This window comes from Argentina anserina, chromosome 7, assembly GCF_933775445.1.
Source record: "Argentina anserina chromosome 7, drPotAnse1.1, whole genome shotgun sequence".
In the NCBI taxonomy this organism is placed as follows: domain Eukaryota; kingdom Viridiplantae; phylum Streptophyta; class Magnoliopsida; order Rosales; family Rosaceae; genus Argentina; species Argentina anserina.
In genome coordinates this window covers 1226777-1243039 of record NC_065878.1, presented here as the reverse complement: position 1 = coordinate 1243039, position 16263 = coordinate 1226777, and the positions used below count along the sequence as shown (strand labels likewise).

General features: G+C 36.4%; 1 protein-coding gene and 1 long non-coding RNA gene across 2 annotated transcripts; both read left to right on the top strand.

Moving 5' to 3' along the window:
• Window positions 1–239: 239 nt before the first annotated feature.
• On the top strand, window positions 240–2547 carry LOC126802476 (uncharacterized). Its single transcript, XR_007672959.1, has 4 exons — window positions 240–761; window positions 1641–1775; window positions 2121–2254; window positions 2362–2547. It is a non-coding gene; the product is annotated as an uncharacterized LOC126802476 (long non-coding RNA).
• A 6818-nt stretch (window positions 2548–9365) lies between these two features.
• LOC126802446 (carotenoid 9,10(9',10')-cleavage dioxygenase 1) lies at window positions 9366–15304 on the top strand. Its single transcript, XM_050530077.1, has 14 exons — window positions 9366–9884; window positions 9962–10032; window positions 10179–10193; window positions 10395–10506; window positions 10606–10705; window positions 11014–11076; window positions 11333–11443; window positions 11527–11711; window positions 12227–12365; window positions 13367–13484; window positions 13564–13665; window positions 14077–14328; window positions 14825–14936; window positions 15096–15304. The coding sequence occupies exons 1-14, from the start codon at window positions 9381–9383 to the stop codon at window positions 15123–15125; spliced, it is 1914 nt and encodes a 637-aa protein (XP_050386034.1). The 5' UTR covers window positions 9366–9380; the 3' UTR covers window positions 15126–15304.
• Window positions 15305–16263: the final 959 nt, after the last annotated feature.

Sequence of the window (16263 nt, the reverse complement as noted above, 5' to 3'; positions counted from 1 at the left end):
CTAGGGTTTGGGAGGAGAACTTCCACTACAAGAAAAATGAGTTTTTATAATATATCATTTACGGCATGCATTAAACCGTGTCGTAAAAGAAAGTTATTACGACGTGCTTTAAAAACACGCTGTGAAACTTGCATTTTCAAAACAATATTTAAAAAGCACGCCGTGAATTCTTACTAAAATTCTCGGTATATATGTTAAAATTAATTTTTTTTCCTATCACTACTTCAAATTTCTTGATCTCTCTTATCTCTCTCTCATTTCTCCTCCCTAACACAATCGCGATGGCATCAAATTGGGAACAGAGACGCACCGCCGCAATACGAGACTATGGACGCTCCGCCGCGAGAGGTTATTCCAATCTCCCAGTACTCTAGAGTCCGCGCAGGTCAGATTCGCTCTCCAAACCCTCGTCCTCTTCTTATACCGAACTAGAGCATTTACCTTTTATGCTTTCTAGGGTTTCGAATTGCACTTTTCACATGAGTCGATTGCATCGTGTTGATTTGGTTTCTCTGTATCGTATTGATTGAGAAATTGAACGTTTTCTTCGTATTTCATGTCGCCGTTCTGAATCGGAGGGTTTTGGTGGCATGATAGCTCCGACCAAATCGATGAGTTGATCGTGGAAGCTGCGAGGAAACCTTCAATGGTGGAGGAGGCCTGGGAGAGGCTCAGAAAATCCATCGTTTTCTACAGAAGCAAACCAGTGGGGGGATCTTGCTGCCATGGATCCAAACGCAGGGGACTTGAATTAAAATCAGGTACCAAAAATTTTTCATGCTCTTGATCATTGATTACTTGTTCTTCTTGCATTATTTTGGTCTCTAATTTAACACGATATGATTTCGAAGTTTGGATGCTGATTGTTTGTGTACCTGTGAAAATTGATAGAATGATTTTACTTCGTGAAGTGCTTATTGTGAATTAAGAACTATTTAGGGGGTTTATGAATGTACTGAATTGTTTCTGCCCTCTAATCTCATTTGCAATCGCTGTGGTAATTGCGCCTCTTTTTGATTGAGTTATGTAGTAGGACTTCTGTATTTGATTTAAACTTGATGCAATGTATCTAGTTATAATCACTTAGTCATGACTGTTCATGCCTCATTGTGTTCATTGGGCTAAGAATTTCCTGCGCACATTTCCTTATATGTGCGCCTGTTCTTGCATTCTTTATCAATATCTGTTATATTGCTGGAATTGTCAGGCATTACTAATGGAACATAGTAACTACTTCTTAAACATTTTAATTATGAAATGAGAAATTGAGCTCTAGTACTACTGGTTTGGCCTGCGGGTCTTTGTGAGAGATTTTGTTCCTGCTGGTTTGGCCTACCTCATTAAGAATCCACCTGAGCCGGATAGAGTAAATAATTTTCTCCTAAAGACACTTCACCTCCAAGGTCATGAGAAAATGGTTGATAACTTTACACATGGAGAAGGTGTACTTCCTGCGAGCTTCAAGGTTTCATTAATCCGATACACCTAGTGCCACAAATATTTCAAAAACTAGTATAGCTTCCTAAGCTACTTGTTTATTCCCTTCTCTGGTCAAAATAGACTAGAATGCATTTTTTGTCATTAGTTATACATGGTATTCGGTCCTATCTCTATATTTAATTTTCTGATGTGGTTAATAGTAGGAACCAATTATAACAGGAAGATGCAATGTATTGTATAATTGGAACACAAGTTGGAAGGTGGAGCAGATTACTTTCTACATCGGGAGTTTCTTGGTGTTTCTATGCTGGGAACTAAGTCACCATTTACATCAGGTTACTTTCTCAAACCTATCAATGTACCATATACATCATTATTTTTCCAATATTACTAATAGAACTGAGGTGGTTGACTGAAGCATCGCATGATCATATGATTCTAACATATATGTAAGTGATAGTTCTTGGTTTTGTTACTAGCTATTCTTGTTAGTCACAGTGTCAAGTGTATCTGCAAGACTTAATGTCTGACTACCTTGGACATATATTTGGCATATATTAAATGAATCTTATTTCAGTTATAAATTTTCATTTTCTTCATCCCTTTCATTTAATGACACGCCTATCTTGAATATCTGCTGATATCAAATCTATTTTGTTTGAAATCCTGGTGTAATATAGGTGATTAATACCAAGAGATGCATATTTGCGCCGCCTAAAGGTTCAGCTGTAGCAGAAACAAATCCAATTAGTTACTGTCTTCAAATGACCAGCGTTTAGATTCGAAATATTCTGAACCATTCGACAACTTTCAGGTAAATATTCTGAACTAATTTGAACGGAACTTATATCTCTGTGTTATTATTTATTAACATTGTGCTAATATGAATCACCAATGTTGTATATCTCTCTTTCTTTTCAGTTATAGGTACTTCAGTATGCACCAGTTTTTGGCAGAGGATGAGTTGGTTTGGCTACTCTTCTATAGCAACAGATAGAGTTCTTGTAGTGGTTTAGTTAGTAGGTTAGGATTAGCGGGTGTTGTTATCATATATATTGTTTTGTAATTAAAATGGATTATTAATCTTTAATGAAGTGATATTTTCTCTATTCTTCTCTTTTGTTGCACAAAGTATTCCATTTACGACTTGCAGTTTTGCCATTCACGGCTTGCAATTATGCCTTTCATGGCGTGCAAATGTGTAATCTACGGCGTGCAAAAACGTCATTCACGATGTGCATTTATCTCTCAAGGCTTGCAAAGAACGCTATAAATGACTTTTTACGGTGTGCAAATGTATGTTGTAAATAAAATTTGATTTTACAACGCGGTCTTTAAAGGCGCGCATTTGCACGCTGTAAATGAATTTTACGGCGTTCTTTGCACGCTGTGAATGATCATTTTTCCTGTAGTGTTCTTCTGATGATGATGATGATGATGATTCTGATGTTGTGATTCCGACTTCTTCTCTGTTTATCTATAATTGAGTCACAAAATTTTTTGTATTGGTGCCCTTGACAAATCACCCTATCTAACTAATCCACCATCATGATCACTAACACTAGCGTAAACTATATATGTTGTCCCAGCTAGCTAGTCCTTACGAGTATGATTGATAATTAGATGTACCATATAAGCTAGCTAGCATAAGCATGATGCATGCAGAGAGAGAGAGAGACGAGACTCACGTGATTTCGTGGTGAAGAATAATGGGGGATTAAAATAGCGATAATATTTGAAAAGCATAGTATTTGAATTAAAAATTTTGTGTTTATACGGCAAAATTCATTTCCTTGACTTATGATACTCATGGTTCAGATCGTTAACATTTTTGTTAGGAAACTATTGTCTGTAAACCCCAATTGAAAGGGATTGAATTGTAATCAATCAAATCAAATCCCGGCACTGATGGTGGGGGAGAGCTCTATATAATGATCGTATTGATGTGCTTTTTGTTTGTGTGAAAGTTTATCTCTGCTTTGGTGCTTATAATTTACTTTCATTGATAGCAAAATACATGCAATTGTGTGAATAGCTGATTCTGTATAGCATGCATCATTCATGGCAGATCAGTGATTTAGTTCGAGTTGAGAAGAAGAATTTTTAGCCTAGAGAGATTCAGATTCAAATAGTGTTACAGTTTAGGATTTTCAAACTCTTAAGTAGATTTTGGGTTGAAGATTGCTCATAATAGCAAAAGGAACTCAACTATGCGAAACTGGTGGTTGAAGGTGATTCCTTATTGGTCATTAATTGTATCCAATGTTCTAAAAATCGCCGCCTACGTTCCCGGAGACTCCTGGCCGCCGCGATTTTATGTTAAACGGCAGTATTAGGAGGCTGGCCGATTTTTACCCGCCTAGGTGCCGCCTAGGCGGCTGGGCGGATCCTGGGCGGCTAGGTTTTTTTTTTTTTTTGGATTTTGAGTTTGATTCGGATACATAAGAAGTACTTGAATGATATGGAGAAGAAAGATTTAATGAGCTCCGAGAGATTAGGCTTGTAAGAATGCAGTCCCGTTGTTTGAATTGTTTTTCTTATTTTCCAAAGGGTTTGTGAATTGTGTTTCTTATTATTGATTTTCCTAAGTTCATTGTTGTTGAATTGTATTTCTTTTTTTCCTAAGAGGCTAAGATCATTAGATCAATATTGTTGAACATTTCTAAGGATTAAAGATTAAGAACATATGTATTTTCAGTATTCTAGACATTATATATATTTTTACATTAATTTCATGCATTATATTCTTTATTTTAATTGTATTTATATAATTATTTGTTATTAAAAATTTAAAATATATACAAAAATACAAATCCGATTAATCCCCGAATCATCCTCTGGACGCTGGTTTCAGCTGTCCACCCGATTAACGTCTAGCGTTTTTTATAACCTTGATTGTATCAAAAGAACCTTAACCACCCCTTAGAGATTGCTTATAATAGTCTAAGATTTCTCAAGACTTGCTGCTGAGTTTGAAAGTATTTCTTTTCAGTGAGGGAAGCCAATTTTGTTGCCAATTCTTTTGCCAATGCCCGCCAAAGTTCAGCATACCCCCCTTGGGAGATGATTTTCCCAAAATGTTGTAGCTACTTTGAATTTCGACCTCTCTGGACAAAGCTACTCCAGAGGTTTCCCTTTGTAATTTAGCCATTTTTGTAGCAAAAAGAAAATAAACAATGATGAAGCAAGAAAATAAGTTAACCATCTATGTACAAAAGCTGGTGATTTTGCCACAAGAACATTTGAATGAGAGAATAAGGGAGATTTAACTAAACAACTGCCTAATTATTGTTCATTCTAAACACGTATATCTCACATTTAGAAACTATCATATTAGTACCTCAAGTCTCTATATCAGCTTTATTTTGGTTCATTCCGTCAATAAACATCTTTAGTAGCTTCATTTCTCACTAATTTGCAAGGATAGTTTCGTCAATTAACATCTTTAGTAGCTTCATTTCACTTTGATTTTGTGAGATTTGGCAGCAAATACTAGTGACCTCCAAAATCAGGTTTGTATCCAAGAATTGCCTCCGTGTTAAATTACCACAAGCAAGTTCATTAAAAAAATTATTAAAAACGGGTTGACTAATATATCTCATTTCATAAAAAAAATAAAAAAGATTCATGCTTCATCTACAACTATTATGAATGAGAGCTGAAATTCTCAATTACAAAATAAAACTACATAAATTTCATAATGTAGATGTCAATCAACGAACAACCATATTGTTACTATAAAAATGCTCAAAATTTCTAAAAACAATCTCTAAAGACATTGACGGGAAATGAAAGTTGAAATTGGGGGAAAACAAAAGTTGAAACTACCCCTAAAAATTGGTGAGAAATGAAACTATTAACTGTGTTAATTGACCGAATGAACCAAAATTGAAATGTAGTAGAGACTTAAAATACTAATGTGATTGCTTTTTGTTTGCAGTAGCGGTTATATTGCTACTGGATCGATCACCTGGGCCTGCCCCACTAGCCTAACATCAGCAGGTTATAGCCTAGTATCAGTCCCACCCAGGTTTGGGCCAGGATGATGACTGAAGCAGTACTATAGCAGCAAGAGGGAGCTCTGAAAGTGGAATCTCATAAGAGTATCAGTCCCACAACGAAGTTAGCTCATTGCTAGGCTCAATCTCTACTTGGGCTATTTAATGACCGCAGCCGCCTTCGACAGAAGGTAATGCTATTTTGACCACCTACTATATACCATTGATTGAGTTTATTACTAACTTAGGCATTAGGCATGAGAGTGGAATCTCCCAGAGAATAATGCTAATAGAGTAGTAGACTATTTCGAACTTAATTGAAAGATAGATGAACAGGCTAATTGCCGAAACCTGAAAATATTCCTACAATCCACTTTAATCTCTTGAATAGTTCCTATATATAAAAAAGGGACTAGGGCTCGTCAACGGGTCGGACCTTAGTAAATTTAAATAAATTACGAGTCGGGTATTTTTACAAATATGAAGATCCAAACCCGCCCACCTAAAGCGGGTCTTATGGACTTTTGCGGGCCGGACCTTGCGGGTTTTTACGAGCCGGGCCTTGCGAGTTTGTATTGGAAAAAAAATAACACTATTATTTAAGGGTTTAGAACAATAAAAATAATTTAGAAAACATTCTTAAAAAAATATCACAAATAAATTCTAGTTTCAAAATATTGTCGATTGACACCAATATATGTGATCGATATATATATATTTATAGACCATGTAAAAATTTCGTCCGTTTTAAACTTGGTTTGACCGTCCGTACCTATAGTCAACCAAAAAAGGCGTTTTGATATAATAAAACCTCATTGACCGCGGCTTTACCAAATGGGTTTCCTCGTTGCAACCGCGCACGATCGATGACAAAAATTAAGTGATTTCAAATATGTAAACGGCTTTCGGCATTCGCATCTTGGTAATGTGTCATCCCTTATGGCATATTAGTGGTGGTTTTGGTTTACCGGAAATTCCGACGGTCAAACGAGGTCCGAATTGGATGAAATTTTTATAGGATCACTAAATATATATACCGATCACATCGGATGGTGTCGATTGATCCCGAGAAGTTTCGTTCATATAGTCGATTCATAATGCGATAGTTTTATTATAAACCTAATATAGAGGTTATGATACATTAGTAGACACTTCGGCGATCGACAACTCCAGTTCGAAATATAGTCGATCGACACCAGCAAATGTGATCGGTATATATATTTAGGGAACCCGTAAAAATGTTTGACCGTCCGTACCTACGGTCAACTAAAAAAGAGGTGTTTTGACATATTAAAACCTCCATTAACCGGGGCTTTGTCAAATGGGTTTCCTTGGTGCGATCGCGGACGATCAGTAACAAAAATTAGGTGATTTTAGATATGCAAACGGCTTTCGATGTTCGCATCTTGGTAATGGGTCTTCATTTATGGCATATTAGTGGTGTTTTTGGTTTACCGGAAATTCCGATGGTCAAACGAGGTCCAAATTGGATGAAATTTTTATATGATCACTAAATATATATACTGATCACATCAGATAGTGTTGATCGATCCCGAGAAGTTTTCTTCATATAATCGCATAATAATGTGATAATTTTATTATAAACATAATATAAAGGTTATGATACATTAGTAGATACTTCGGCGATCGACAACTTCAATTTGAAAATATGGTCGATCGACATAGAAAATATGATCGGTATATATATTTAGGGAACCCGTAAAAATTTCGTCAGTTTTGGACATGGTTTGACCATCTGTACCTACGGTTAACTAAAAAAGAGGCGTTTTGTCATATTAAAAGCCCCCATTGACCGGGGCTTCACCAAATGAGTTTCCTCAGTGCAACCATGCACGATTGGTGACAAAAATTAGGTATTTAGATATGCAAGCAGCATTTGGCGTTCGCATCTTAGTAATGGGTCATCTCTTATAACATATTAGTGTTGTTTTCAGTTTAACAAAAATTTCGACGGACAGACGAGGTCTGAATTGAATAAAAATTTTACAGGGTTACTAAATATATATACCGATCATATCAGTTGATGTCGATCGATCCTGAGAAGTTTCCTTCATATAGTTGTTTCATAATGCCATAGTTTTATTCTAAATTAATATAATATGTATGTATAATTTTTTTTATTTGGTTGGCTTTTACCGGCTTTGGGCAGGGCGGACCCACGGGCCTGGTCGGATTTCATTTCTCTTAACTAAGCCCGGCCCTCTACCCACAGATTGAGTTTTTTCGCGGGCCGGGTGGGTAAAAGCTCATCAGGCTTGCGGACCTCCGCGGATTTTTCGGATACGCGGGCTAAATGATGAGGCTTAGAAGAGACCATGCAATAAGGAGCCACTTGTCCATAAGAAAATAAAAAAATAAAAAGATTTCCCTTGCAACCCAAAAATGAATGTTGTATCCGGCCAGAAAGACATGCAATTAAAGTATTGAAGATGATCGATGACATCACCTCCGAATTAATAATATTAAAGTATCCCTTCATTAATTCTTTGATGTGTAACATTACACTGATGGCTTCCTAGGTTAATATATATATATATATTTATAAATTCATTGTTATATTATAAAAAAGGTCAATATATTATAAATTCATTGTTATTAATCTCTTGAATCAGTTCCTATATATATAAAAATACATAAGAAAACTCTGTAATATAGTATCTGTATATATCGTTCAGACTTTCATATGAATCCAAAAGGCAGGACAAACCCCTGTGGATGCTCTCTGCAGTCATGATATTGAATCTTCCACAGTAGATCGATATTGACAGACATGTACAACGTACTCGTGTACGCCAGAAAATAAAGGGAAAATAATAGGAAGTTTTATGACGTCGCTTGTCTTGTAACGGAGGCATCTTCCCAGTTTGATAGAAACGGGATCTATCTATTTTTTTTTTTTGAGGGGAAGATCCATCTAATCTTATATATATGACTAATTATGAATATTGGTGACTGACTGGAGCTCAATTTCTATGACTAACTAAATAAAAACGTGTCACTCCCATTTCCAATCAACAAGGGCACTCCTCTCAAAATTAGCTGCAGTTCCATTTTTTTAAATTTTATATAGTTTTGAATAATTTGTCATCTGTTGAATCTCCAATCTACCCTTGCACCAACTATATATATACTCTCTACAAAACCATTTCTCTCTAGCAATTTTTCTCCTAGTCCCCACGTACTGGTTCACTAGTATCACCAGAGATTCTTTCATAAGTTTCAATTTTTCCTGAAAGTGTTGGCAATCCGCTCCTAAACTCTGATATTGTACGTCAAATCGGTGTAGAGATAGAGAGAGGTGGAGGAAATGGTAAGCAAGATGAAGAATTAATTAGGGAAAGGTGGAAGCACAAGCAAACCGTTCACGCACGCCACTCTTCTTGTTTTAGAACGAAGCTTAGCTTATAGGAAGGTCATACGTACACTCTTTAATTCTCTTATAGATTTCCATGCATGTTCTAATGTGTTTGAGATGCAAGAGCTAGCACACTAGGTTGAAAATACCAACGTTAATAACAACAACATTTGGCGCGTACAACTGGCCGGCCAAGCCTTCTCTTGTTTGTAACCTCTATATCTGAGTTTCCCATGCATGCAATTAGCTTTTATATTCCCATTATATATGTCCTAATGATTGATTAGTACGTACTTAGTGTTTTCATTCCTCACTAATTTCAGTACGCAAGGAGCAAAAGAGCACATCGCATTCCCACCAAAACTACATTGTCCACAGCAAACCTAGCTAACTACTCTCGTGGAGATTTTGTATGACATGCATGCATGTTAAATACGAACGAAGCTGGCTAACCTATAAGCTTTATCGGAATAGCAACATCGATCATCGGACTGAAACTTCCAAAAACTTCAGCCGGCACAGATTCCAGCAGCCGTATCCCGGTGTCAAGTTTGCTCGATTTATCGATGAAGTTGGGCGGCAGCAAGGGCATATGGGAGACTTCACATAACAACAACAACGTATGTAAAAACAAAAACTATACAATAAAGAGAGGAGTGGATTTAATAATAAGAGAAGTGCGGGTATCAGTTCCGAAGATAAAGCCACCCACCACACGACACTACCTGGTTCACAAACACAAGAACAAGAACAAGAGCCAGAAGAGTGTCATCTGCTTGGCTAGGGAAACCGCACTTGTGATGGCAGAGGTGGTCGAGAAGCCTCACGTTACTGATGATCATGATCATGGCGCGAAGCAGAAGCTGATGAAGAGCAACGGCGGAATAGTGGTGCCGAATCCGAAGCCGAGCAACGGCCTCGCTTCCAAACTGGTGGACTTGGTTGAGAAGCTCATTGTCAAGTTGATGTACGACACTTCTCAGCCTCATCACTATCTCGCCGGAAACTTTGCTCCGGTTATTGAGGAAACGCCTCCCACTACGGACCTCAATGTCATCGGCCATCTTCCGGTTTGTCTTCCTTCCGTCAATCATTGATGTGAGTATTCTGGATTTGCTATTGAGTATTGACATTTTACACATGACAGGATTGCTTGAATGGAGAGTTTGTAAGGGTTGGCCCCAACCCCAAGTTTGCTCCGGTTGCTGGATATCATTGGTATTTTGACTATTTTCTCTTAATATCTTTCTGGCCATTCTTTCTTTTGTCCATTTCAGATTCTGTAGATTGAAACTTGAGAGTAAATTGATCATCTGGGTGTTGTGCTGATCATATGCCCTTTGTTGGTTTCTCTCTATTTTCAGGTTTGATGGAGATGGGTGAGTGACTCCCTGCTTTCTTATTGAATGTGGTTCATATGCTAAATTTGCTTCTTTGATAACCATGTCTTGGCTAAATATATAATGCGATTTGGGGGATTGTTTGGAGTCTACTCTGTTAATATGGTGCGTTGTAAGAGTAAGATAGTGTGTTCATGCTTTAAAGGATGGAAGAGGATGATTTTTATAACATTGTTGCAGTATGATTCATGGTATGCGGATCAAGGATGGGAAAGCAACATATGTCTCTCGCTATGTAAAGACCTCTCGTCTTAAACAAGAAGAGTACTTTGGAGGTGCCAAATTTATGAAGGTACACCATTGAAACTACTTGAGCTGTTGGAATTCTTGCTTGTAACATATGTTTTGTTGGGAGATCCAATTCTTATGTTTGTCACTGTCTGGTTTTCAGATTGGAGACCTTAAGGGGCTTTTCGGTTTACTCATGGTTAACATGCAGCAGCTGAGAGCTAAACTGAAAGTAGTAGATCTTTCTTATGGACATGGGACAAGTAGGTTGTCTAGTACAGTAAACAAAATTTTCAAAACACTCATGACTGCCTTTATGATTACTGCCTCTTTTCGCTATTGTGATTTTCTACTTCATCATTCATGGACATGTCTGCTTTTGGAAGTTTAAGTACTTGATAACATTTATTTCTGCTTTATTATACCTTGGTTGAAACTTGTATATAGAAGTGTAGAACATGTGTCTTTTGGTTATTTGAAGTAGTGATTACATTTTGGTAAATTTTCCTATAAGTTTTACCTCGTCAAAGGAAGGAATGTGTGAAACTAAATGTTAGTTACCCTCATCCAGGTAACACAGCTCTCATATACCACCATGGGAAGCTTCTAGCACTTTCAGAGGGAGACAAACCTTGTAAGCATAACTCATCTGTTTCTCACTCCGGGATTACATTTCCAATAGATCTTAGCATCTCACAGGGATGAAAGGTCTAGTTAAGATCGTCTGTATATTTCCCATTATTAGGGAAAAGTAAGTTTTTCATGTTTTCTTTAAGTGCGCCACTGCTTTCATGATTAAGAAAAAAAATTTGAAACTGTATTGTATTTTGCATATATGAGGGACTCACCGAGCGTAAAACTGAATTGTTTGGGTCTGTTTTATCACGCAGATGTTCTCAAAGTTCTGGAAGATGGAGATCTTCAAACAGTTGGCTTGTTGGATTATGACAAGAGATTGAAGCATTCCTTCACTGCTCATCCAAAGGTTGACCCTTTCACTGGTAAGCACATTTCTGATCAAAGATATTTTAGTCCGTCTTTATTAGGAAATTGTCCCGTATAACTTATGGAGTACCTAATGCAGGTGAGATGTTTACATTTGGGTATTCACATGATCCACCATATATTACGTACAGAGTAGTTTCAAAGGATGGTTTCATGCACGATCCTGTACCCATAACAGTACCAGCTCCCATCATGATGCATGATTTTGCCATTACTGAGAACTATGCAATTTTCATGGATCTCCCCTTGTATTTCAGACCAAAGGTATGGAAGACTCAATCAGTAAATACTTGTGCTGGACCATCCATTATGTGAATTAAGCATTAATAAATTCAAGTACGCATGCTAATTGAACATCTGAACATACTTCAAACAGTCTTAAAGGGAGGGGGCGCGGGGATTTACAGGTTTTATGTATAAATGATTAAACTCGTGTCTTTATTTAATTTTGTATCCATTGTTAAGTCTTATAAATATTTAAGACTGCTGTTACCTTAACTTGTTAATTCTAGGATCCTCAAGTTTTGAATTTCTGTGGTTTCCTACATATGGGCGTAGAACTGGTTAATGGTCAGTAAAAGACTTACTTGTGAGGGTTTTTTTTTTTTGCAACATAGGTGAGGGAGTGATCAATCTGTGGTTTTGGCATGAAATACAATGGCCAACTTTTCCGTCAACTTAAGCTCTTTGGAAGAGTAAATGACTTGAGAATCATTTTTCAACATCAAGCAATCACAGTATCGAGATTCAAAACATTTCATTGAATTTATATTTTCCAGGAAATGGTCAAGGAAGGCAAGCTGATATTCTCATTTGATGAGACAAAAAAAGCTCGCTTTGGTGTCCTTCCTCGTTATGCCAAGGATGATTTGCATATCAGATGGTTTGAGCTTCCAAATTGCTTCATTTTCCATAATGGTATGCACTTCTTTCCTTATCTAAAATAATGAAGGAGACATTGTTTGCGAACTAAATGATGCTTTCCGAAACAAGCTCATTTTGCATACATTTAATTCTAACTGTTTTCTTCAGAAACGTTGAATTTGTTTAATGGAGAAATGCATATTGTTACTGCATGGTGATCAATTTTTTTATCCCAGCCACTCATATGTGTAGACAAGCTGTCAGAAGCTCTTTAACTATCATTTTTAACTCCGATGAATCAGCCACTCACTTGTTTTGGTTTTCATTTATTTTAGTATTTTCAATTTTAGATTCCCCTCAATTCCTTCTCTTTCATACATCCCAAGCTGGAACTGCATACCTTCTGTACTTATCAAGGATTACTGAAGTTGCTTTGGCCACCCTGTGGTTGAGGTTAAGTTGGTCTTTATCACTGTCTTGCATCAAATGCAGGATAGAGGTTTATTCAATTACTGACGTAGAGATAATCTAGTAACTCTGCCAACTATTTGACTGTTGCTTTTAGCCGACTTGTCCTTTCCACAGTTGTGGTCTAACCTGACTACAAAGTTTTGTTAGAGGACAGGCATTTAGATGATTTTTTATCTGAGTTTTGATTCTTTTTTACTTTTGTTATGTATAGACAATGATTATTGATCTATTCCACATTCAGAAATATTATCAAAATTATCATGATTATAGAGAGTAATACATCTGGCATTTCTAACAAAAAAATAGTTGCATCAAGCATTTAGGGGAACCTAACTTAAATCTATGCTAGATTTCTATTTTGCCTAATCAAGGAGTTTAAATTATATCACCTCATTCTCTTTTTCTGTTCATGTTCCACACCAAAAGAAAATGATAATAATCATTTTAGATTTTTGTTTTGAATTCTAATTTTTTTGTGCGTGATAATCATAATATATAACATCTTTCATCGACCTTCATGATGAAGCTATGCCTAATGTTTGCTCTTGTAAAGATTCTGATACCAACGTACTCATTATCAATAGCTAATGCTTGGGAGGAAGAGGACGAAGTTGTCTTGATGACATGCCGCCTTGAGAATCCAGACTTGGACATGGTCAATGGACCTATCAAGAAAAAGCTTGACAACTTCAAAAATGAGCTGTAATAGACTTTGGCTTATGTTGCTAATGTGAATACCATCGCATATAATGTTGTTTCTGAGTTTCCTATGTAATTTCAGGTATGAGATGAGATTCAACTTAAAAACCGGTCTAGCGATACAGAAGAAATTATCAGAATCAGCTGTAGATTTTCCCAGAGTGAATGAGAGCTACACTGGAAGGTATGTATCTCCTCTCGCTGCATGGAGATTTCTGGATTTAAAAGAGCACAAATGCACATGAATTTGCAAAGCTGACATTACAGGGAGAACTATATTGAAAGGCCAGTTTGCTTATCAGCTGAAAATAAAATAAAAAGTAGTCGGAATCCTGGTGGCGGTTATGTACTTATGTTACTCTTATCTTAGTGCCTGTGGAGTGCCTGTGGAAATAGGTTACTTCTAAGAGCTCAGTCTTGGCCTTTTCGATATTTGAAAATTGGAATACAATAACAGATTAGACTTGTTACTCCTGTGGCACTCCCTATTCTCTATCACCTTGTCTTCAAATTCTGTACTGTTTGTTATCATATTAACCTAGTGCAGTATTCATGATGTTGATCTACTTTGACTAATAAATTTGTTTGTAATCAGGAAGCAACGGTATGTCTACGGAACCACACTGGACAGCATTGCTAAGGTGACAGGGATAGTCAAGTTTGATCTGCATGCTGCACCTGAGGCTGGAAAAACAAAAATTGAGGTTGGAGGAAACGTCCAAGGCCTTTATGACCTGGGACTTGGGAGATTTGGTTCTGAGGCTATTTTTGTCCCCCGAATTCCTGGCATTACTTCAGAAGAAGATGATGGCTACTTGATATTCTTTGTACATGATGAGAATACTGGGTACTACTCTCATCTTTCATGCTAATTATGAAGTTAAAATTTTCATTCCAATCTAACTTATGATGATTACAGTACACTATCATGATATATCTTTGTGCTAAACTTTACATCTACCCTTGGTTTATTTTGTTTTGCAACACAGCTTAACTAATTAGACCTTAAGTCAATAACAGTGCTGGTGTTTGCAGTAAATGATGTACGGATATAGATATCAACCTCTGTTTCGCATATGTGAATGAAATAATAGTTGTGTAATCTTTGTTGATTTAGCATCTAATGGTCTGTAGTCTGTGTGCTATACTATTAAACCGCTGATCAGATTTGAGTTTTGAAGTTCATTCTCTGCACCCCTTACAACTCCAGTTTACATTTCCATATGCTACTGCTAATTCCCATTGTAATTAACAGTTACTGCAAAGAATTTTGTACCATCATTTGTATAGTTCCATCGTCTGGAGTTTGATATGAAATCTGAACTTGAATTTTGACGATGCAGAAAATCAGCCATTCATGTAATAGATGCAAAAACAATGTCCAGTGATCCTGTTGCAGTTGTTGAATTGCCCCATAGAGTACCGTATGGGTTCCATGCCTTCTTTGTGACAGAGGTCAGTGCCACTTCAAATGTTCCTAGAGCTGCTTACTATTCAACCTAGTTGCTTTCTAACCTGCTTCCTATCCCCTATTTTTGCATTTATGTTTTGTTCTACTACTTCCGCATAATCGTCTTGTAATATTTCTGATCAAATTTATGGTTACTGGAACAGGGGCAATTACAAGGACAAGCAAATTTCTAATTGCTCAAATCACAGAAGGCAGCACTGTGTAAATTAAATTTGTTGCGCAGGAGGTCTCGTCTTTGCACAATGATGTACTTATATACACCTTTTCAGTGCAAGTATATAACCTTTTCGACTAAAGTAACCGCATGTATTAATCTACTTTGGAGAAGGAGATGGATATCCATGGTTCATGACATCATGACACATAATGCTCATACCTTATTATTATTATTTTAAGCTTGGATTCAGTCAATGGTCTAAATATCATTTTCGGCATCGTATCGGTCGAGAGGTAAAACGATATATCGGGGGATATATCGGTTTTATCGAGGATATATCGGTTTTATCGAATTTGCTTATTTTCAATATAATTTATAAAATTATACTTCAATATGTACCAAATAAACTAAAAAAAAACAGTACTAAGTAAACTAAAGAAAATAAATACTTGATTTAATGACAATTAAAGTACAGGAACGACATCTAATAATAAAAATAGGTATTTAAGAATGATTATTTAGACTTGAAATTCATCATATATATTTAAAATTTATATAAATTAAAAATATATATGAAAAAATGAAAAAAAAATTATATAATTTTTTAAAAAAAAGAGGAAATAAATATTAAAAAATTAAAAAAAATTGAAAAAAAAAAATCAAAGTTTGACCGATATTTGACCGTTGACCATCATTTTTGCGTTGACCGATAAATTTTGACCGATATGCTCTTATCGTATCGGATTCGAAATATCAGCGATATATCGGCGATATTGCCGATATTTCAAACAGAGGATTCAGTATCAATTTCATTGAAAGCTTATAAATCCATCGGATGATCTCTGTCTAAGTCAGTGGCACTATCACTAGCAACAAAAGAGAAAAGGATTGACATAGGTCAAAGCTACGACTAAATAAGCTATGGGTTTTCAAGGGAACAATTTGTTCTTCAAGGAAACATAACCCTTTACGCTATTTTCTACTGTGAAGAGACCAAGACCAGTATGGTCCAGTGAACTCCCCTTCCAACACGCCAACATCTCTCTCAAGTCTTAACCCTCTCTTCTTCTTTACATTGCTATTTGACATCCTTCGTTCTTGTGCCTCTTGAAGCCCTACTACACTAATCTAGATCATCCTATCTTTTAGTAGAA

Coding starts and splice junctions, on each gene's coding strand:
- LOC126802446 (XM_050530077.1), top strand. CDS start 9,381: ATGAAGTTGGGCGGCAGCAAGGGCATATGGGAGACTTCACATAACAAC. Junction 13,485..13,563: donor GACAACTTCAAAAATGAGCT/GTAATAGACTTT, acceptor ATGTAATTTCAG/GTATGAGATGAGATTCAACT. Junction 13,666..14,076: donor AATGAGAGCTACACTGGAAG/GTATGTATCTCC, acceptor GTTTGTAATCAG/GAAGCAACGGTATGTCTACG.